The sequence below is a fragment of the Sycon ciliatum genome, chromosome 10, assembly GCF_964019385.1.
Source record: "Sycon ciliatum chromosome 10, ocSycCili1.1, whole genome shotgun sequence".
NCBI classification, from domain to species: domain Eukaryota; kingdom Metazoa; phylum Porifera; class Calcarea; order Leucosolenida; family Sycettidae; genus Sycon; species Sycon ciliatum.
This window is the reverse complement of record NC_088652.1, coordinates 15196681-15219829: the sequence shown is the minus strand read 5'-3', so window position 1 is coordinate 15219829 and position 23149 is coordinate 15196681. Positions and strand designations below refer to the sequence as shown.

Sequence of the window (23149 nt, the reverse complement as noted above, 5' to 3'; positions counted from 1 at the left end):
GCGAACGCATGAGCTCTGCTACACATGTTCCCTTTGCGCGAGGCCCAGAAACAGCTAGTATCTCCGTACTTCGATTGGATGGATCGACGTCGTCCAGGTTCTCCTCACTATCGCCATCACGGCTCTAACTAGACACGATTTCTTCACCATATTCTTCACCATATTCCGCAGCAGCAGCAGCTAGCGCAGAAATTTCGGCGTCCCTGAGTGTAGGAGAGATTGAATCGGGTTTGATCAGCTCAAAACCTCTTTGTCGTGACTAGAAGAGTAGCAGGGAATATTCTACCGGAAGCCCTTTGACTTTCCTGACTGCTGAAACCCTTCCTGCCATGATTGCTACTTCTTCACACAATCGATATTCTCTTTGGTTCCACTTCACTGCACTCGCGCAGCCACGCGACACAACCTTTTTGCAAAGCATCATTTTTTTCTCCTGAAAATTATTTCCACCCTAAACCTCGTTTTCGCAGAAGTTGGGCCATATGACGAAAGTGTAGATTTAATAATAATACAAGAAAGACGGAGCAAACTCTAAGAGCACCAAAGAAAAACTGTACCATGAACAAGAAAGCCACCAAGACAAGGCTACCTCTTTCCCAGAGGAACAGTCCCGAAAAGGTGCTAGGAAACCAGAAAAGGATACAAGAAAATAAACAAGTGCAAAATTCCATACTGCACCGTACGCGTATATGGTGCGTGAGAACCCCGCGCGGGATCAGCGGAAATGTTTGCAGAGAAGTTCAGGACACGCATTGCCAAAAAGAGAAGTGTGAATAGGTCAAAAGTACAAGTGCGATTCCAGTGCAAAACAGCAGATCACAGAAGACTATCACAGGCAAGTCACACTACACGTATGCATGCGTACCACTACCAGATCCGCGGAGCTAGCGCTAGCAACAATCGCGCGTGATCACATGATCAATGATGACATAATTCAAAAATGGCGCTCCTGCGAATGCACACTTCGGCAGCTGGCACATGGCAAGAAAGAACGAAAGTAATTCAAAAACAGTTCGAACACAACGAAGAAATAAGTTTGAGAGAACAATAAATTTATCAAGTAGAACAATTATAATTAAATGTACGAATCTGCCAGGGTTTATTTTATTTCATTTTTTTACTATTATTCACAAACCCAACTCGTAAAATAAATCATTATGTGGACAAAAACAAACAGCTACTGAGCAGGGGCTGCACTGGGCAGCAGTGATGATGAGGTACCAGGGGCTCCACCGACCAAAGGTCTCGGCTTCAATGCCACAAGCACGCACCAGGAAAAAGAAACAGAAATGTAAAGGAAAGCTAGATCTAGCTATGGGGAAGTAGAATGTGTAAAAGTTATGGTAGGTGTTAAGAAAACAAAAAACAAGATGAAAAGAGATTGCAAATTATCAGTGTTTGGACTGATGTACAATGTACATGTCAACTTCATCAACCAAAACTTATGAACTTTTTTAAGAGATCTGATACGAAACTCGCACAAGGAAGTGTAAAGAAAACAAGCTAAAAAACAGAAAAATAATAAGGCACCCATTTTGATTATCCAGGGGTTGGCCCACGCCTGTTAAAAGAATAAACAGAGAAAAGAAAAGAATCATAACAAGTTTTTTGCATGTATGCAAAACACAGCTGTGCACTCTGAGCAAGGCCAGGTACGCGGATTAGCGGGTCCGGCAAGCGACGAGCTCGAAAAATTACAGGGAATCTGTTGCCCAGTACCAGTTGCTGTCTCTCAGGTGTCAGTAGACCTTTGTCTTGAATGACTGAAAACGTGTTTTGTGTGGGCGCTGAGACAGCAGCCTGTCAGGAAGGGAGTTCCATGCTCCAATACAGCAGTACGGGAACGACCGCTTCACGACGGATGGACCTGAGACAGGGAGCGTGTCTGACAGTTGATAGCCGTGGCTAGTGGCATTATTGTGCTGGTTCCTGGTTCTGGGGTTGGCTGGAGAAACGCAATGCAGTGGCAATACAGCAAGTAGCTGAGGAGGACCAGTGATGAAATGCAATTTGTACATGCACGAGAGAGCAGCAAGAGTCCGGCGGACAGCCAAACTGGGGAGAATTGCACCAGGGTCAATGATGCGCAGTGCGCGGCGTTGAACATTATCCAGACGTTGGATGTGGCTGGCTGGCGCGCCCATCCACACAAGCGGGGCATACTCCATCAGGGGCCTCACGAATGCCTTGTAGACAGTCGTTCGGCCAGCTGGCGTTAAAATGTGGGCCGCTCGTCGGAGAAAGCCGAGGCGCTGCTGGGCGCGGATGGTCACGGTCCTGAGGTGACTAGCGAAGGGCAATTTGGAGGCAAATCGAACACCAAGCAGTGATATGCTGGTTTTCTCCGGTACAGGGGTACCACCAAACAGGATTTGGGGCAGGTCTAGGTCAGTGCGTCGGAGGGTAGCAGTCATAGCCTGTGACTTGGTGGGCTCGAAAGACACTTTCCACCGGCAACCCCACTCATGCAGGCGGTTTGTAGATACCTGCAAGGTGTGTGCAGCGTCCCGAGGGCACTGAGCTGAGGATACTAGACTGTATAGGGTCATATCGTCCGCGTAGGCCTCAAGCTGAGCATTGCCATCAAGAACATCGGCAGCGTCATTCACGTATATTAGAAACAGCGTAGGGCCCAATATACTGCCTCTGGGCACCCCTGCAGAGATTGGGTAGAGAGAAGAAATCTGACCGCCGACTAAGCACTGGAGTGAACGGCCGTCAAGATAAGACGATAGCCAGCTATGGAGAGTGCCAGTAATGCCGAGCTGCCGGACCTTGTAGAGGAGGCCCGCGTGGGAGACCCGGTCAAAGGCCCCGGCTATATCGACTGCGAGAATTCGTGCCGCGCCACCTTGGCCAACGATGCCCACCCAGGCGATATATAGAGCGCCTGTAGTGCGTCTGCCGTGCCGAGACCTCTGCGGAACCCAAACTGGTGGGGAGTGAGGAGCTGCTGGCGCTCAAGATGGTTCATCAGTTTGCGATTGACAATAGTTTCCATTACTTTGGGCATTATGCATAATAACGAGACCGGGCGGTAGTTCTTCAGAACAGAGCGCGAGGACCGTTTGTGGATCGGTACCACGTTAGCTGTCTTCCAAGATTCTGGTTGAACTCCGCACCTGAAACAGAGAGCGAATAGCTGGGACAAAGGCTTCGCAAGTTTTTTGGCACACTCTTTCAGGACCCTGGCTGAAATGCCGTCAGGACCAGTCGCCTTTGATATGTCGAGTCGCGCTAGCAGACGGTAGACAGTGGCGGGGCGAAAAGGAACGGCTGCGAGTGCCGGTGCTCCGGTTCCATCAAGGTCAGGTAAGTAGTCAGAAGTAAGATCCTGGCCAGTGACACTGCATTTCCTGGAGAAGAAGGTGGCAAAGGCCTCCGATTTCTCATGGCTTGTTGCCAACTCTCGTCCGCCCGCATCAACAATGAGAGGAATGTCCGTGTTACGTCCGTCCCCACTAGCATACTTTGACTTGGTCCACCATTCTTTGTCCTTGAGTGAGCCCGTGGAAAGGTTGTGACGGATACTGGCCTCTTTAGCTTCCTGGGATCGCCTTAGGATGTTGACGGCTGTGGTAACGGAGCGGAGGAAAGCTTGTTTGAGTGAAAGATCGTTCGGGTGTTTTCTCCAGGAACGCCAACGTTTGTCCTTTTCCCTCATAGCAGCTGTACATTCCGGTGTCCACCATTTTGGATCACTTGGCCTCGTGGTAAGTTCCTTAGATGGGACAAACCTGGCTATTGCGCCTCTGATAGTGGAGGTTACCCGTTCACAGGAGGTGTCCGGGTCATCAGTTATGATGTCGTGCCATGGAGAGTTGCGAAGGAAAGTTCGGAGACGATGCCAGTCTGCGCTCTTGTACCGCCAGACAGTTCGCTTTGCTGCAGGTTCGTGGCAAGGTAATATGCCTACGAAGTCGGATAGAATGATAACGTGGTCAGACCGCCCAAGAGGGGGTTAGGCGGTTGTCAATACTGGGGAGTTGAAGGTAGACATCACGAGGTCAAGGGTATTGTCGCCACGAGTAGGAGTCTGAACATGCTGCGTAAGAAGGTGCGCGGCACAAGTGTCCTCAAGTGCTTCGCCCGCCGGTGTGGTCTTAGAGCTGTTTAGCCAGGCACGGTTGTGAACGTTAAAGTCCCCAGCAAGAATGAGACTAGCGCCGTGTTGACGGGCCAAAGGAAGGGTGTCGTCGAGATGATGGATAAGTGAGAGGTCACCGGGCCCGCAAGAACCCGGCCGGTAGACACCTCCCAGGACAATCTTGTGCCCGGCGCTGAGCTGGATGGATACCCACAAGACTTCATGCTGGGGGGCGGCCAGTTCATCGATGATCAACGGGTGCTTGCACCCAGCGCTGGGTAACAGTAAGCGCTGACAGACAAAAGAGAAAGAACCAAAGGAAGAATATAAATACTACAGCGCTGGGGAACGAAGATCAAACGGCAATTCAGTAAGTCGTAACATTCGATTACACTCAACCTGTCACAATCAATACGCTTGCCACTTAAATACTACTCTGACACTGCTCTGAGCACGCAGCACGGACATGGTACATGGATTTACCACAGAAGTCTGCAGTTTCACAACAGCAGTCAGCAGATATTGATGTGCAGATTGCGTGGTGAACATTTGTCCACGAGTGGGGAGAACCCAAAATGACCCACCAACCAGTACACTCGAGAAAAAGACTGCCAATCGGTTCAGTCAGGGTTGTGTCATAATAATAGTTACAGTTCGCATGTCACTCATGGAAGGATCCATGGGCTTAACGCATCTTTCAACGAAATCCAGGCAGAAGAGCCGACAAAAGGCATCTCATTATTGTTAGAACGTATCGCAGTAAGAACAACTACGCAAGCGCAGCACATTTTTCCACAAGCATCAGCCATTTTTCCTTGTCTAGAGCCAGTTCAAAACAGTCAGAAATATCAATATTGGCGTGCTTTAGATCATTTTTAATATTGTCAATCCATCTGAGATGGGGTCGGCCACGTGGGCGCTTGATGTCCCGGGTATTAATTGCCATCTCCAGTGCTTGATAGGACGCTGAGTCCTATCAAGTGCTGTGATGAAATCACAGCACAAGACGGCCTTCTGCTCCGTGGCGAGCGCATCGTCATTCCACTTTCCATGCGCAATGCCGTGAAAACCAAAGCACACGCCGGTCACATAGGAGTAAATTCATGCATACGGCGAGCCCGTGACCTTGTTTATTGGCCTGGAATGTCGAGTGAGATTCGTCAGTTCGTCGTAAACTGCGACACCTGTGCTCGTCATACCAGCAAGCAGCAGCCCGAGACACTCTTCCTACACCCAGTGCCAGATCGCCCGTGGCAGAAAGTAGGAATCGACATCTTTACCATCAAGTCAAGAAACTACTTAGTTACAGTTGACTACCTGAGCAACTTCTACAAGGTTGATTTCCTTCCTGACACTCTGGCCAGCACTTGCCTCAGCAAGATCAAGTATCACTTCGCAATGCATGGGATCCCTGATGTAGTCGTCTCCGACAATGGTCCCCAATTCTCATGCCGGGAATTTAGCGCCTTCGCCGCGAAGTGGGAATTCTCGCATGAGCACAGCAGCCCAGGCAACAGCAGATCTAATGGTGCTACTGAGGCCGCCGTCAAGGATGCGAAGAAGTTCATGAAGAAGGCAACGAAGAGAATTTCGATGCATACCTCGGGTTACTGAATGTGCGCAACAAACCCACTGAAGGTCTCAGCACCAGTCCCGTGCAACGACAATTTGGTGGCCAAACCAGAACTGTGCTGCCAACCCTGAATGATCGCCTCAAGCCCGCTTCAGATATGTCAGCCGACATTCAGAAGAAGGAGACCAGAAGACAAAAGGCAGCTGAGCACCTCGACCACCGAAGGAAAGACCTCCGCCACTCACGTCTGGCGCAAAGGTTTTCATTCAACCGATTGACGGCAAGTCGAGAGAATGGCAGCCTGCAGTAATCGCCGGCAAGACGTCTACCCGCAGTTATGAAGTCTCCTGCAACAGAAGAGTCCTCCAGCGGAATCAGACAGTTTATCCGACCCGCAACGCCGACTGCAGCTGACGGACCAGACCGGGCATCATCCACACCGCCGAGCCCGAAGCTACCTGGACCGTCAACGCCTGTTCCTAAGACCACGCCATCCAAGATCCCGGCGTTGGTGCAACGCACACCATCCAAGATCCCGGTGTTGGTGCAACGGTCGCCAGAGTCACAAGGCGCCCGCACTGACATCCAGACAATGCGATCTGGAAGAGTGGTCCGGATCCCTAAGCGTCTCATCATGGACTCCTGATTGATCAGTAGTGCCTGTTTAAGAGTCGTTTCATTATGTATGTGCGTGCTGCATTACATACGCTCAAGCCAGCTCATCATGCTGAGCTATTACATTTGACTCTTATAATGCCGCCATACACATGTATTTGATTTGCTCGGACACTCTCTTATTTCAAAGAAAGGGAGATGTCACGTTTACTGCGTTCACGTACACATGTGTTATATGTGTGCCCCACGCATGCGCAGGTGACGTCATGCGTGGATTGGGTTTTGGCTCTTTGCTGGCATTTCAGGCTTTCGCTAGTCAGTCTGTTCTCTACGCTTCTGGCAACTGTTTTTGCCAATGCTCTGTCCTGAGACTGTTCTTACTACTTCCTGCTATTGTGCCATTCACACGGCTGTAGCATTGTGGCTTTGTTGGTTATAGACTGATAAGACTGATCACGTAACACTTGGGCCGCCCAGTTACAATTGGCGCTTATCTTCACACTTGTCTCAGGAAGGAAATACATATATTTGAAGCATGCCACGATCACAAAGCACTATGCACATGATTAGTTACATGTCAGTAAGCAACTCAGCCGAAAATTCAAGCAAGTTACACATCCTCCTCGCCACTATCATCCCTGGAGGAAAAGCTCAAAACGTTAGATCCGGACAGCTGCTGCACAATAGCTTGTTCCACTTCTCCTCGTCTCGAATCACGCTCACAGCCAGTGCGTGACTGTCACCTCGCCGCTCTGAAGCTGAATGAGACTGCCCGCGTGTTGGCTGTAAGTGGTATCCCCGTTCTTCGCAATAAGGCAGCTTCTTTGTTTGAGACAAAAAGGCAACGCCATAACAGTGTCTTTTTTCATATCGTCTCTTGCGCTTGTCGTACTTCCTGATCAGCACCCACGCGAGCCGCTGGTGCTTGTACATGCAGCCCAGTGAAAGCTTCCGCTTGATGTAGCACCTGTACTGCACCTAAGTCCTAACGCCTTGCACCATGCTTTTCGGCTAGTTTCCTGGAAGTCTTCTGCACGAGAGTTTCACTCAGGACTTGGTGTTTATTTTGATTAGCTCCTTTGCCCAGTCCTCTGTGAGCTTGAGAGTGTGTCCGCTGGATTGGTCTCACTTTCTGGAGATGTCGACATGAGGTGCAATTTCTTCGTCGGCGATTTGTTGGTGATAAATCTTCACTAGGCGCTGTACTGTGCCAGCACTGAAATTCAAGCTCGCGAAGCGCTTTTTCAGTTTCTCTATGCCTCCCCGCAATAAACAATCCTTGCCACTAGACAGCTCGAAGTAGACAGAAACTGCATTCTCCATCGCTCTGAAATGCGAACATCCCGACCTATTTTACAAGCTTGGGTGAGAGGAGAGGGGAGAGAAAGCAACAAGGCAACCAACATCTATGAAATTGGTCACAATAACATGAAGAGAACCAACCTACATATGCATGATTGCACAAGAATGGAGACGACCAAATATAATGGCTATAATCATTGTGCCACAAAAACGGTACACAGGAGATCTGACGACAATGTAACGAAACATAAAACTCAGCTACTCAATACAGGTTCCACTAAATTACAAGAGAACAACGCTACAACGTTAGAATTGCCGCTAAATTATCGCAAGTGTAGAGAACGAGTCCAATACAAATGAAAACCATGAACAGGCTGTCCCGAAGTAGTTATTTTGGGAACAAATTGTACTTGTAATTGTACAAGACTTCGTGAGTATTCAACTCAAATTCGTGTTCCGTCAGCGTCAGTATCAGCAAGTACATGTATATATTAGGGCTAAAACGATTATATCGGTTATCCGTCTAATTGTAAAGGAATTTTTTCTCAGTCGGTAGAGCATGAGACTCTTAATCTCAGGGTCGTGGGTTCGAGCCCCACGTTGGGCGCCAATGTAAAGGAATTTCCCCCCGCTCCCCGCCACACAACCACTCTCCGACTCATCCACGCGGGCAAGAGGACGACACAGTTTCTTGAATAAGATCTCTTGGAATAAATAACTAACTGGTGGGTGGGAGAACGGGGGAGAAAAGACAAAGAAATAATAAACAACCAACAGTTATAAAACAGAGAAAAGGGCGAACACATCGAAACGACCAATCAGGGACTAATACGTACAGAACACATGACCAAGGCCAAGACAACCAGACCACGGACGAATCACACATGACTCTCATTCCCAAACCAAACTAGCACTGCGCATGTACAGCATTCACTTGACAGTCACGCTCACACAGACGGAAGCACATCCTCACACTCTGACAACGCGTACTCTTGCATGCACCACATACCATAAACGTCACACATCACACCATACTCGCGCGTACACCTAGACCATATATGACATCAGACACTGGACTCCACAAGACAAGAACCAAATACAACGACATGCGTAAATCATAGTCGTAACATAAATTCGTAACATAATTGATCATAAAGCGGGATTCACAGAAGCATTTTTGGGATGCGATGTACGATGCTACAGCCGCGAAACCGGGAAATCCCCATATCGCAGCCATCTCGCAGCCCGCGCAACTGCGGCAACTGGGCCATCGCAGAAGTTGAGCTCGGCTCAATTTTTGCGATGGGACAAGCGATTTGGCGTACGATTTTGACCTTTTCTATATCAAAGTTGTACAAAGGTTCAAGAGTTGAGGCAGGCAAACTACCTCCCCTGGAGGACCTGCTCCGGCCTCTTGGGGTGGAGGATCGTCCACGTCCAGGCATGATCAGACAGATTACACTAAAGAAACGAAGAGAAAAGCACTCGGCCATGCAGCGAAAATTTGCAACTGTACAGCAGCAGTGCAATAACAAAAAGAACACTGTCTTCAGACCAGCATGCACCTTCATGTGCATGCTGCAACTCCGCACTGTGCAGCCAGTGCGTACCGCACTCCCAGCACAGTCCGTGAACTCTGGACTGTGCACTCGCGTTTCGAAAAGAACAGCATTTTCTTGTTTACTTCGTTTCTCTCATCCAACAAGAAATGAGGCATAAAACTGCCGCAAACTACAAAGAAGAACGTAAGGATTTCTTGCGCGGGTGCAAGCTAGAAACGGCGAGTAAGTGGAACTGGTCAGAATCAGCTTCAAAGGACATTACGTTGACTATGTCGTATGTTGCCCAGTTGCAGTGACTGTTGCACATTATATGATGCAAGAACACAGCGAGCGCGCTGCGATGAGCAGGTTGAGCCTTTGTACTGAAAGTTGTACATGAAGTTCAGCATTTCGAATATTCGAATTCTGACTCACATGTGGGTGTATTCGGTGCAGCGAAAAAAATCGAAGGTATTCGATCAATATTCGTTGCAACTTTGGTTAAGAGTACTGTGTGTAGATGAGAACAACTCACTTCATAGTGAGTTGTTCATTACATGTACACTCAGTATAGATATTATCTGATGGATACTGCATAGGAATGTCTGGTCATGTGTGTTACCTGCGCACAGGACGGTGACCTTCCTGTTCATCACGCTGCATCGAAAGGACATGGGGAAGTCGTCAAGTATCTACTAGAACTCCAACCCGATACGCTCTCTGTGAAGGACAAGGTAAGACAACATACCATGCAACTTGTGTGGCGCTAAAGATTCGAAGATCAATTGAATAAGAAGCTAAGACAACTCGAATCATGCAAAACTGAACGTCTCAGAAAAACTGAAATTGTTATGTACCAACCATTGATCAAACATCATCAAGTCATTATTGTTATTCGAAAAAGCCTTGGAAGAAGACCAGACTAAAAAGGAACAAGAAGCTCTTGTGCGCATGCGCAATACATAGATAGTGAAGTAGTGCAGAGTAGTAACATTAGTACTACAGAGAGAGACACCACAATTCCTCCCCCTTAAAAAAAAACAAGCAAAAAAAAATATATATATATATAATTTATCGTTCATGCACAAAGTAGTACTTGTGTAATATGAAATGTCAGTAATCTACTTGTGATACAGGTACTGACTGTATTAATAGATATCTATGTTCGCAGATGGGGTATATACGGTAATAATTATGTCAACTACAATACACAGTGTTCCAAGGTTAGAAATCATGTCAGTCGACATAATTAACAATCGATCTATCATAATGTCCCAATATTGAAAAAGTCCATCAGCGTGTCATAATCAGTCCACCAGTCTATCAGGCAATCCTAGACTCACTGGGAAGCAATCAGTCTGCCAGGTGGATGTGACTGACGCGAAGAACGACGCACAGCGATCGCAACAGACTTACCACTGCTGGACGACTTACTACTCTGATCTGTCTCAGGTAGTGTATCTTGCGTCAGAATCTGTTCAGATCCAGTCAGTTGAGCAGCGCACTGTGGAGTTGGCACTTGTAGACTTGACTCCTTGCTGCTGTTAGCTGGTTGACTTGACTCCTTGCTGCTGTTAGCTGGTGTAGACTCGCGACACTGTCCACTGAAACTTCCATTCACGTTGACAGAAGCATGGCGAGTATCCGGTAGTTGCGGTGGTTGTTCACCCTTGTCGGTAGCAAACATGCTAGCTGGTAGAGAGCGTGGTCGGATCTGGTTACGGTGTCTCTTCCAAACACTGTCTCCAACTTGCACCTGGTAATTGTACGAACTCAGAGTTGACAACACAATACCAGGAATCCATTTGCTACCATGACGCCCAAAGTTCAAAACAAATACTGTCTGACCATTTGTGAATTCGGGTTGTTCATTTAGCGATTCTTCAAAACGCTCCACACTACGCTTGGTTTCGGAGGGGCGTAACACATCGTAACGGGTACGGGGTTGGCGGTTAAACATAAGCTCCGCTGGAGTTTTTCCATTTGCCAACGGTGTCGTGCGATGCGACAGTAAGAAACGGCACAACTTTGTGTTGAGCGTTTCATCACACCGATCCACGGTCATTAACTTCATCTTCTCTTTGAAGTACCCAACATAGCGTTCAGCTAGCCCATTAGTAGCTGGGTGTCCAGGCGCTGTTTTAGTGTGATGAATGCCATTTTCACGCACAAAGCGTTGGAACGATTCGCTTGTGAACTGACTGCCATTATCAGACACCAAATGCTCGGGTAAACCGAAAATCGCAAACAAGTGCCGTAGTGCCTCAATGACGCCGTTGGTCGTAGCATGAGTCATTGGGATATCTAAGAACTTGGTGTGAGCATCGATAATTACCAGAAACATTTTACCCAAGTAAGGTCCAGCAAAATCCAGGTGGATTCGACGCCATGGTCCTGAAGGCCAAGTCCAGGTTCCGCAAGATTTCGGTGGTGAGCGAGCATTTGCCTGGCAAATATCACACATTTTCACAGTTTCTTCCAATTGGTTGTCAAGATTTGGCCACCACAGGTATTTCCGCGCCACTCTTTTCATACGGACTACGCCCATGTGCTCTGAGTGTAGATCACGCAACAGAACATTCTGAAGTGAACTCGGAATCACTACTCTATCATTCTAAAGTAGTACATCACCCTCCACTGTCAGTTCAAACCTTCGAGTGAAGTACGGTAACAATTCAGTGGGGACACTTACAGGCCATGCCTTCCGAGTGTAGGTTAGTACCTTGCCAAGTAATGGATCACCCTTTGTTTCTTGTGCCACGAGATCTGCATTTGCAATGCCCTCCTCTGAGATTAAAAGAACGTGCCCAGTCACCATTTCAGCTTCAGTTGGCACTCCTTCGACTGGACTACGAGACAGGAAATCTGCAATGTGGTTGCTTTTCCCAGGAATGTGAGTGATTTTGAAACGATATGCGATCAGTGACAATCTCCATTTCTTTAACCGATTTGACAGCATTGTAGGGACTGGTTTGGATGGATCCAGAATTGAGAGAAGCGGTTTGTGATCCGTTCGAATTTCGAACTCACGACCCAACAAATACTGTTGAAATTTGTTTGTCCCAAAGACAATTGCTAATGCTTCCCGTTCGATTTGAGAGTAATTTTGTTCCGCTTTCGTGAGTATTCGAGACTTGAATGCGATAGGTCGCAGCACCCCTCTCTGGTTGTAATAAAACGGCTCCAAGACCCTTTCCGGAAGCATCCGTTTGCAAGATTAATTCTCTTTCCTGGTAGTAATTTGCCAATACGTGATCCGACGTTAATATTTCTTTCACCTTGCGGAAAGCTTCATTTTCTCGTTGGTCCCAGTGCCATTTCACATCCTTTTTTTAGCAAGGTGTACAATGGGGCCATTATGTCGGCAAAATTCGGTATGTACGCACTGAGATAGGTAGCGGACCCAATAAATGATTGGAGTTCTGCGACACCTGCAGGTGGTTTCGCATTTCGTAGAGCTGACACTTTTTCTGAAGTGGGGGACATTCCGCTTCCAGAAAATCGGTGTCCAAGATAGGTAACTGAATCTTCCATTATTCGCACCTTGTCTGGTCTAAGTTTCAGCCCAACTTCCTGCAGACGTTTGAGTACCCTTTCCAGATTTGCCATATGTTCGTTTTCATTAGCACCCGTAATCAAGATATCGTCAATGTACACCATGCAGCCTGGTAGATCCGCAAGAACATGTTCGATAGTTCGTTGAAAGATTGACACAGCCGAGTTTATGCCGAACGGTAATCTCGTATACTCAAACAGACCTCTGTGAGTAGAGATGGTAGTGAAAGCTCGGCTTCCCTCATCTAGCTCTAGCTGATGATAGGCTTGTGATAAGTCCAATTTCGTGAACTTACAGCCCCCTGCCAATTTTTCACGTAGCTCTTCAAGTGTTGGCAATGGATAGTGTTCACAATCCGAGTGCTTGTTTACTGTTAACGAGTAATCGCCACACAGTCGTATTTTGCCATTCGGTTTTTCTACTGGTACTGTTGGTGATGCCCATTTAGCATGATCTACTTTCTTGAGCACTCCGTCTTTCACCAGTGCATCCAGTGACTCTTCGTATCTTTGCTTTACCGAAAAGGGTACTGGCCGTGCCTTGCAAAACACTGGATTGGATTCATCCACATGCAGAGTGATCTGCGTTGTATTCAATTTGCCAATTTCCTCAGTGTCGAACAGTTCTGGGAATCGCTCAATCAGATCCTGTACGCGCACATGGTTTACTCGCTGACGCCTGTTTTCTTCTTGCTCAATGAACAGGTGCCATGGCATTTTAAACCTTGACAACATGTCTCGGCCCAGCAGGGATGGACCATTCGATACGACCCGTACAAGTACAGGTTGACAGTCACACTCGATAGTGATAGGTAGTGACATCTCACCCAGACATTCAATAGATTGACCAGTATAACCTTGCATTCGTATAGTAGATTTTTCCAGCCTTTCGCAATTTCCGTTTGCGTGCACAAAATCATTTTCACTCAAGATCGTTACGGGACTCCCTGTATCTACTTCCATATTCACAGATGCCCCATTTACATCTACGTCAATTTTGAAAGGACCCACTTTCGAGTATGCATTTCCATTCACGTAGTAAAGAGACAGAGGCACAGACACAGGTTCGATCTCACCGGTTTCTTGGTCGTCATATTCGGTCTGGACGAACTTCACGGCTCGGGCTTTTTTCTTCTTGCAAGCTCTCTCGATATGGCCAACGATCTTGCAGTACCTGCACTCAGTTTGTTTGAAGTAGCAGTCGGCGGCTTTGTGACCAGGTTTGTCACAACGGAAACATTTCTCGGCGTTGTGCTGGCTGCTGACCTCATTCTCTCACTTCTCTGAGCGCTGTCTCCGGGGCGTCTCGACTTCACTGCATGCACTGTCGTTGCAGGTTCAAATCTTGCAGCATCCTTGTACGCTGTCTCGTACAACGTAGCTCTCTCCACTGTGGTGGCGTACGTGTCCGAATCCTCAGCCTTGCTGAGAATCTCCTTGGTCATGGCGTGTGAAACCAAACCCTTTACAAAATTGTCGCGCAAGGCGCGGTCCAGATGATCTCCGAACTTGCAGTCAACAGCGAGCCCGTTCAGTCTAGCTGAAAATTCAACAATTCTCTCTCCCTCCATCTGCTCTGCTTGATTGAATTGATGCGTCGCAGCAACAGCACTCACAGGAGGTCGATAGAAAGTGGTCAGGATTTTGACAATGTCGTTGTACTTCTTGCTTCCAGGTTTGTTCGGAAGACACAAATTCTTTAAATTCGTATACGCGCTGGCTGACAGCTGGGAGATGAGTACTGCAGCCTTTCTCTTATCCGCAGCATCCTTCTGTGCAGCATTTGCAGAGCTGGCCAACTGCCCAATGTCATTTGCGATAAAAAAGAACTCTAGACGTTCCGCATACTCCTCGAAATCTCCAGTATCAAATACTTCTAACTTTGCCTGTTTGGCCATCCTTTTACTTCGTCGCCAAATTGTTATGTACCAACCATTGATCAAACATCATCAAGTCATTATTGTTATTCGAAAAAGCCTTGGAAGAAGACCAGACTAAAAAGGAACAAGAAGCTCTTGTGCGCATGCGCAATACATAGATAGTGAAGTAGTGCAGAGTAGTAACATTAGTACTACAGAGAGAGACACCACAAAAACTGTACTGTACTTCAACTATGACAATTTGGATGCACAATGAGCAGCAGTTGGGGTTGGTTCATATATCGCCGGTATACGCCGGGAGCCACCGGCGGTGAGCCTCTTGCAACCTCTCCCAGTGAATTGCAATGATGTGAATCAGTGCAATCGTAACAAAATCATACTGTAACTAGTCGCAAGGGTCCAGCGGCAAAGTTGGGCAGGCTCAACTCTTGCAATCCCGATCTGCTCCGGCACTAGGCTCCGGCGGATTATGCTCGCGAAATCATGAAATTATGCTTTCATGGATTCTCGCATTATGCTCGCAAAATCCTCATATTATGCTATGGCACGCAGGACTACGCCTTCACTTTGTTGTACTTATGGAGCCTCAAAGTTTGGAAAATTGTGCGTTTTTCGTACATGTACTTGCAGGTGGCCATAATTCCCACAAAATACATGAGTATCCCCATACCAAGGTGTCCATGCATGCTAGAGATCAACAAAGAAAGAGAAAACATTGCATCTTCTATTCACTACAACTTCTTTTGTAAAAAGATTTTTCATTTGCTAAATTTTGTTTGAGTTACCTTTCAAAATTATCATGTTCAACTGACTGTCTTCGTAATCGTCATACTCGTCCAACCGATCTCAACCTCGCCCTGCGAATAATCAGCTCATCTCTCTCGTAGCTCCACCTCTCCTTCCATCATCAACGAACATCAACCGTATACCTCACTTGATATTAATTATTAGAGAAATATCCATAGCCTGCACAGCCACGGCTGCTAAAATCCCGAGGTCACGACTTCGTAACATGAATAATGTACATGTACGCAGAGTCCGTTTGCGGACTACCCAGCACTATCTCGTCCACCTCGGGATACCTCATAAAACCCTGCTTTTCACTGAAAACTATATCTGCATGTCCTCCAAACCCTTTACCAAACAGAACACTGGCGCTGATCAGGTGCATTGTATACAATTCTGTAGCCTACATTGTACATACTAGAACTGTGGTACAATCATGTGGTTATGCTACCTCCGAAAGGATGCCAGATTATGCTCAAAATTTTCAACCACCCAATTATGCAAATAATTATGCCGGCATAATCCGCCGGTGCCTGTCCGGCACCGATCCCGTACAATTTTGACCAAAAGTGGTTTGTGAACCGTTTGCGCCGATGATCGCCGGTGCCAGGACCCAGACTTTGTCAAATTTTCAAACCAAGATTAGTCCTAAATTTTCCTAAATGGAAGCTAAGGTTGAGATACGTTCGCCATTCTTGTAGTCGCATCAATGTGGCAAATATAGTCAGCATACCAACCCGTCCTTCCCGGATGATCGGCTAGACTGTGGTGCAGCTTATGAGACAAAATACAATTGAAAGAAATAGAAATATGAAGGATGCATTCGCAAGCTCTTGTGACTTCATCAATGTTTGAATGCAGAACTTCGACACCACCGCTTACTAGACTGCAATGAATAGTATAGAAGTAGTTTCATGATCTGATTCTGCACTACTTTGTAATGAATTTGGTACTACAGCAGTACTCGAACCGTATACAGGACGAACCGCGAGCTGGCTCACCGCCAGTGCTTCCCGGCGCCGATTTGGCTTATGTGAACCAACCTTAACAAGCAGCAGTTTCACACGACAATCGTTTTCGCAGCATAAAAAAGGACGGCTCATCAGGTATGCAAAGATGGACTCAGATAGAGAGCCAAGGATAAATTTATAGCACTGAAAGAAAAGGACCAAAGAGCTACAAGATACCCTATAATGTCCACTAACACTACTTGGAGCAGACACTTTCTTTACCAATCACTCTGCCACCAAAGTCACAACATATTCGTTCGTTTTTTGGAGCATTTTATGTCGCCATGACGCCGAGACCTTAGGTCAGCTGAGGAAAAAAAGCCTCACCATCACTATGTATTTAGTATTGACTGAGTACTAGGTCTTTTATTTCCTATACTGACCAAGTACGAAGTCAATATTAGATTTATCACGACTGACCAAAGCATGATTTCAATCGCTAAAAAGGAGTCGAGTATAAGCGGTCAATATAGCCTTAACTGATGAGTGAAATATGCAGGAATATTTGACTGCTTAGGTATGGCAAAAATCTATGTGAGTCTAAGGGAGTGATAAGCTCCCATATTTATTTTATTTTATTTATTTTTTACTATTGAACACTCACTGCATGATGAACTAAAATGAGGAGAAGAACTCGACACAATGGTACATATCCAGCAGGACGGAGTGGGTGGGACCTGTGAAGCTCAGCCAACCCAGGGTCTCGGCATCACAGCTGCACATGTGCACCAAAGGAAACAAAATGGGGAGTGGAAGGGCGGGGAGGGGAGCAGGAGAGCAAGAACTATAAGGGTAGGAAAGAGAGGAGTGAGGGGAGGAAACCAGGAAACTTGTTATTCCAATATATGAGTGCAAACAAGAACGCAAATAAGTACAAATATAGCAGTATCAAGATCATGATGCTGAGGCGAAGGTAGACGCTGATTGCCGTGCAGATTTAACGATAGATTAGAGTGAGAATGGAGGAGAGTCAGAAAGAGATAAAGACGGATGGATTTGGAGTTGGATGAGAAGGGAGTGCTCCGAGAACATGAACAGGGTCGTACTGGCAGTAGCCTAGGGGGCGATGTCCGTTGCCAATGACCAACCCGACCGTTTCAGGTAGCGGTAGGTCAGAACCTTGAACTGCTGCATCCCTTTGGCAGACGGTGCATCGCGAAGGAGAGTGGCTGGCAGTTCATTCCAGGCTTCGATGAGGCACTCGGGAAAGAGCGCAGCGCAACATTGCACGATCTAGCAGGTAGGGCTGTCTGGAGTTGAAGCTTGTGCGCAAGGTTGGCTGCCGAGCGGCGACGTGTGGCAGGCGCGATGGCGGGTGCGATGGCTCTGGCTGGGCATGTGGCTGCAAGAGCTGGTATGCTTGCGATATAATGGAGCTTGTACAGAGTTGTGAGGCTGGCCACACGGCGCCGCAGGGACAGAGTGTCCATTGCAGCCCCTGTCCCAATCAGGGTGAGGGCACGATGCTGGACTCGGTCCAGCTGTGAGAGATGGGTAGCGGCAGCTCCCATCCATACAAGTGGGCAGTACTCCATTAGAGGCCGAATGAACCCCCGGTATGCTGTGGACCGGCCGGGTGGGTCCAGGACATGGCACGCCTTCCGGAAGAAACCACTTCGCTGTGTGGCACGCACTGCAGTTCCTCGAAGATGCTCCGAGCATGGAAGATGAGCATCAAACGTCACTCCAAGGAGCTTCAGCCGCGAGCATTCTGGGACCGCTGTGCCGTTGAACTTGATGGGTGGTGTCTCCCAGGGTCTTTGGTGGCGGTGGCACAGTCATGGCCTGTGCTTTCGTTGGCTCAAAAGGTTAGCGCCACTGAGCACCCCATTCAGCAAGTGCATCCACACCAGCTTGGAGGTTGCGGCACACTTCTGTCACAGCATGTGGCATTGGGATGTGGACATAAAGCGTGGTGTCATCTGCGTAAACAGCCGGAGTGATCCCTTCCGGTAGGACGTCGCAGGCGTCATTCACATACAGCAAAAACAGTGTTGGCCCAAGGATGCTCCCTTGTGGGACCCCAGCATCAATCTTGTATGGTTCTGAAGATGCTCCGCCGACTACTGCCTGCAACTTACTGTCATACAGGTAGTCAGACAGCCAGTTGAGGAGGGGACCAGTGATGCCGTATGACGCAGCCTTGTGGAGCACGCCTCGGTGTGAAACTTTGTCGAATGCTCCTGCTATGTCTACAGCCAGCACGCGAACTGCGCCACCACGGTTGACTTCGGAGACCCAGGAGTGGTTGAGAGACGTGAGAAGTTCAGATGTGCTGAGCCCCTGCCGGAATCCGTACTGGTGGATGGACAGGGCCTTTACATGCTCAATTATGGCAGTGTTGACAATCTTCTTCATGACTTTGGAGACAACAGATAACAAGAACACAGGTCGGTAGTTCTTAAAGGGGAAGTTAAGGCAAAAATCAAAATTTCACCACTTGTAGTCTTCGGGGTGCTGAGTCGAATGGTCTTGGTCCGAGAAAGCTGAGACGCTCCCTTCCTACTTGAATCCCAATCGAACTCGCGCACTTCCACCGAAACTGGGTGACTGCGCCCTACGAGATGGGGATTTGTATGCAAAATGTCACTAAAAGCGCCATTTCGTTCTTATAAAAGCACGGATGACCGCGATTGGCCCATATGTTGTAGTCTTTTGGACGCTGAGTCGACTGGTTTTGGTCCGAAAAGGCTGCGATGCAGCGTTCCTCCTTTATTCCCAATCGAACATGGTTGAAGAAGCGGTCACGTGCTCCTGGGTGCCAAAATCACCTGGTCACCACGCCAGCAGGCGACAACTTTCACACCAAGGTTCAACTCGAGTGACAGGACTGCACCCAAAAAAGGTCAAAACAGGCTGTAAGTTGTACCCTGCAGGCACGGTGACCAGCTGACTGGTGTACGCAGGAGCACGTGACCGCTTGTTCAGCCATATTCGATTGGGAATTAGGGGCGAACGCTGCATCGCAGCCTTTTCGGACCGAAACCAGTCGACTCAGCGTCCAAAAGACTACAACATATGGGCCAATCGCGGTCATCCGTGCTTTTATAAGAACGAAATGGCGCTTTTAGTGACATTTTGCATACAAATCCCCATCTCGTAGGGCGCAGTCACCCAGTTTCGGTGGAAGTGCGCGAGTTCGATTGGGATTCAAGTAGGAAGGGAGCGTCTCAGCTTTCTCGGACCAAGACCATTCGACTCAGCACCCCGAAGACTACAACTGGTGAAATTTTAATTTTTGCCTTAACTTCCCCTTTAACAGCAGAATGAGATTGATTCTTGTGTATCGGGTTTATGGGCTACTTTCCAGAGAGAGGGCTGGACATGGCACCGAAAACAGAGTGAGAACAGCTTGGCAAGTGGTGCAGCCAAAACCTTTGAGCACTGCTTCAGAAATCTGGCAGGAATGCCATCGGGTCCGGTAGCCTTGGTTGGATCCAGCTGGCGGAGCTGGCGCTGGACTGTCGCTTCCCGAAATCGGACAGTTGTCAGGGCAGATGTGCACCTAGGAGGAAGGTCAGGAAGGTCGGAGTGCTGTAGATCTTGATCACCCAAACTGCATTTGCTCGCAAAAGAATTCTCCAAAGCAAGTAGCCTTTTCCTGGTTGGTGACATATTCTCTGCCCTGGGTATTGCGTAGGACAAGGATAGACAAGCTGCGGCCAGAGCCTGCAGCTTGCTTCAGGAGTGACCACCATTGCTTGTTTTGTAGTGATCCATGTTTGAGCCGATCTCGGATGCGGGCAGATTCTGCCTGCTTTGCGAGACGAAGGCAATTGGCAGAGGCTCGGACTTTGGCATTGTAGTCAATGAGTTGCTGGTGGCAGGTGGGGTGTGTCTTGAGACGGTTCCATGCATTCTTCTTTGCCTGGGTAGCGGCTGAGCATTCCGGCGTCCACCAGGATGGATCTGTTGGTTTCGTCGAAAGTTCTTTGTGTGGGATGAAGCGATTCATGCCTTCCATGACAACAGCGGTTACTGATCTGCACGACGCCTCGGGGTCTTCTGATATATCCCAGTTTGCTGTTGAGTAGAAGTGCTGAAGCCGGCCCCAGTTTGCCTGAGCATACCTCCAAACGCCTCGTTTAGTCGGTGGTTCGCGGAGTGGGGTGGCATCAAAAGTGACCACAACGGTGGCATGGTCTGATGCTCCAATGGGGTCCAGTACATTTACTACCACTGAGGTCTCCGAGAAGTCCTTGAGTATGAGGTCCAGGGTGTTCTCACCACGTGTTGGTTGAGTAACGTGCTGGTGGAGCCCGTGAAACGCAGAGAGTTCTTCCATGTATTCACCAGCTGGTGTAGTCTTCGTGCTGCATAGCCAGCTTTCATTATGAACAGTAAAATCCCAGGCTATCACAACGCTGTTCCCGAGGGATCGAGCTTGATCCATGACTGAGTCAGGATACTCAAGCAGAAAGACATCTTGTCCAATGCACGACCCGGGTCGGTACACTGCACATGCAAATACTTTCTGGCCATTGTCCAGGTGCAGGCGAAGCCAGATGACCTCATGGCCATGGCAGTTGATGTCACTCAGGTGGTCAAAGGAGAGGGAGTCCCGGATCCAGACTGCAACTCCGCCACCTTGAGCAGATCGGTCAATTCGGAGGGGTGGGTGGAAGCCCGGCATGAAGGAGTCAGATAGTGAGGCTTTCTCCGGGGTGAATTTAGTCTCTGTTACGATGGCGATGTCAGAACTGCTCCGTGCAACAGCATGCTGGAAGGCTCCAAACTTTGACAGCAGCCCAAAAGAATTTGTCAGCAGGAGCTTCATTACTGGGTATGTCCTTGCGCAGCTGGTGTTCATTGGCGTTTGTGTGGCTGAATCGCTCCAGCTGAGGCAGCCTCTTCCTCACTGTCCCTATCGCCTCTGCTGCCCATGTTGCCGGCACCATATGCCCCAGATGAGCTGTCACCCTGCGGCCGTTTGTGGTGTCGCCAGGCTCGAGCGTAAAGCGGTCGTGGCCAGAGGTTCGCAGCAGTGACTGTTTCTAAGCCAGTGGCGTCGAGCGTCAATCGGGCGGAGACTTTTCCGTCTTCCGTGGTGTGCATGCTGCACTCATGGACCTTGACGGATTTGGCCACGGCCACAGATCGCTGCTGAGTGAACTCTGTCACTCGCTCCTCTGTGCAATATGCAAATTATGTTTTGTCTTCAAACCAGGCTTGTATTCAAAAAAGGCTTCCTAACAAGACAGGCTTTAATGGGTGTGCTGGCGTGCTGCAGTGTCTGCTTTGCGCTGACCAGCAAGTGAAATCCCGGCACTCCGTACAATCCCGTGCAGCTAGCTGCCCAGCAAGGAAAGTCTCGAGTGGGGGCCTCTCGATCTGCTCCCTCATTCGCCTGGCATTCAGTAGCACGTCATCGCCAAGAACTTCGATTCAAAACAGTTGTCACACGGCACTTCAAGCCTTTTTCTTCGTGAACTTGCTGCGAACGCATGAGCTCTGCTGCACGTGTTCCCTTAGCGTGAGGCCCAGAAACAGCTAGTATCTCCGTACTTCGATTGGCTGGATCGACGTCGTCCAGGTTCTCCTCACTATCGCCATCACGGCTCTAACTAGACACGATTTCTTCCCCATATTCCGTAGCAGCAGCAGCTAGCGCAGAAATTTTGCCGTCCCTGAGCGTAGGAGAGATGGAATCAGCTCAAAACCTCTTCGTTGTGACTAGAAGAGTAGCAGGGAATATTCTTCCAGAAGCCCTTTGACTTCCCTGACTGCTGAAGCCCTTCCTGCCATGACTGCTACTTTTTCACACATGCGGTATTCTCTTTGGTTCCACTTCACTGCACTCGAGCGGCCACGCGACACAACCTTGTTAGAAAACAACATATTTTTTCAAAAAATAGATTTTCACCCTAAGCCTCGTTTTTGCAGAAGTTTGGCCATATGACGATAGTGTAGATTTGATAATAATAAAAGAAAGACACAGCAAACTCTAAGAGCACCAAAGAAAAACTGTACCATGAACAAGAAAGCCACCAAGACAAGGCTACCTCTTGCCCAGAGGAACAGTCCCGAAAAGGTGCTAGGAAACCAGAAAAGGATACAAGAAAAGAAACAAGAGCAAATTTCCGTACTGCACCGTACGTGTATACGGTGTGTAAGGCCCTCATCAGACTACGTACATAGAAAATCCAGTACAAAATCACATGAAACGTAAAAGGCAACATTTTTCCATGCCTGCATTCAGACTACACATTTTACATGCAATATACAGGCAACCACCATTACCTTTGACCCTACGCAGGGGCCTAGCGCCAGGGATTTGTGAAAGCAGCGGACAGTCGTACCCGGGTACAAAGTAACATTAGTTAGTTCGTACAACTGCCTGGTGAAAGTACGATAAATGCAGGAAAGTTGCCTTGTACAAGGGTTGGCACCCTGCCTGAAAGGATTGGGCAGCTTTTTAGGCTTCCCGCCAGATTCTTGTTGTTGTCCTGGAAACTTCTATGTAAATGTGACTTATAGGCTGTTTTGTACCTAGTCTGAAGAGGGCCTAAGAACCCCGCGCGGGATGAGTGGAAATGTTTGCAGAGAGGTCCAGGACACACATTGCCAAAAAGAGAAGTGTGAGGAGGTCAAAAGTACAAGTGCGATTCCAGTGCAAAACAGCATATCACAGAAAACTATCACAGTCAAGTCACGCTACACGTATGCATGCATACCACTACCAGATCCGCGGAGCTAGCGCTAGCAACAATCGCGCTTTATCACATGATCAATGATGACATAATAAAAAAATGGCGCTGCTGCGAATGCACACTTCGGCAGCTGGCACATGGCAAGAAAGA

At 48.2% G+C, this 23149-nt stretch overlaps 1 protein-coding gene across 2 annotated transcripts in view; it reads left to right on the top strand.

The window, feature by feature from the left end:
- The window catches only part of LOC135825830 (uncharacterized), a 161500-nt gene that overhangs the window by 76840 nt on the left and 61511 nt on the right, over positions 1–23149 (top strand). For both annotated transcript variants that reach the window (XM_065338461.1, XM_065338459.1), the window contains exon 8: positions 9751–9852. In XM_065338461.1, coding sequence (XP_065194533.1) covers positions 9751–9852 — 102 coding nt within the window. The remainder of the gene's footprint in view (positions 1–9750; positions 9853–23149) is intronic.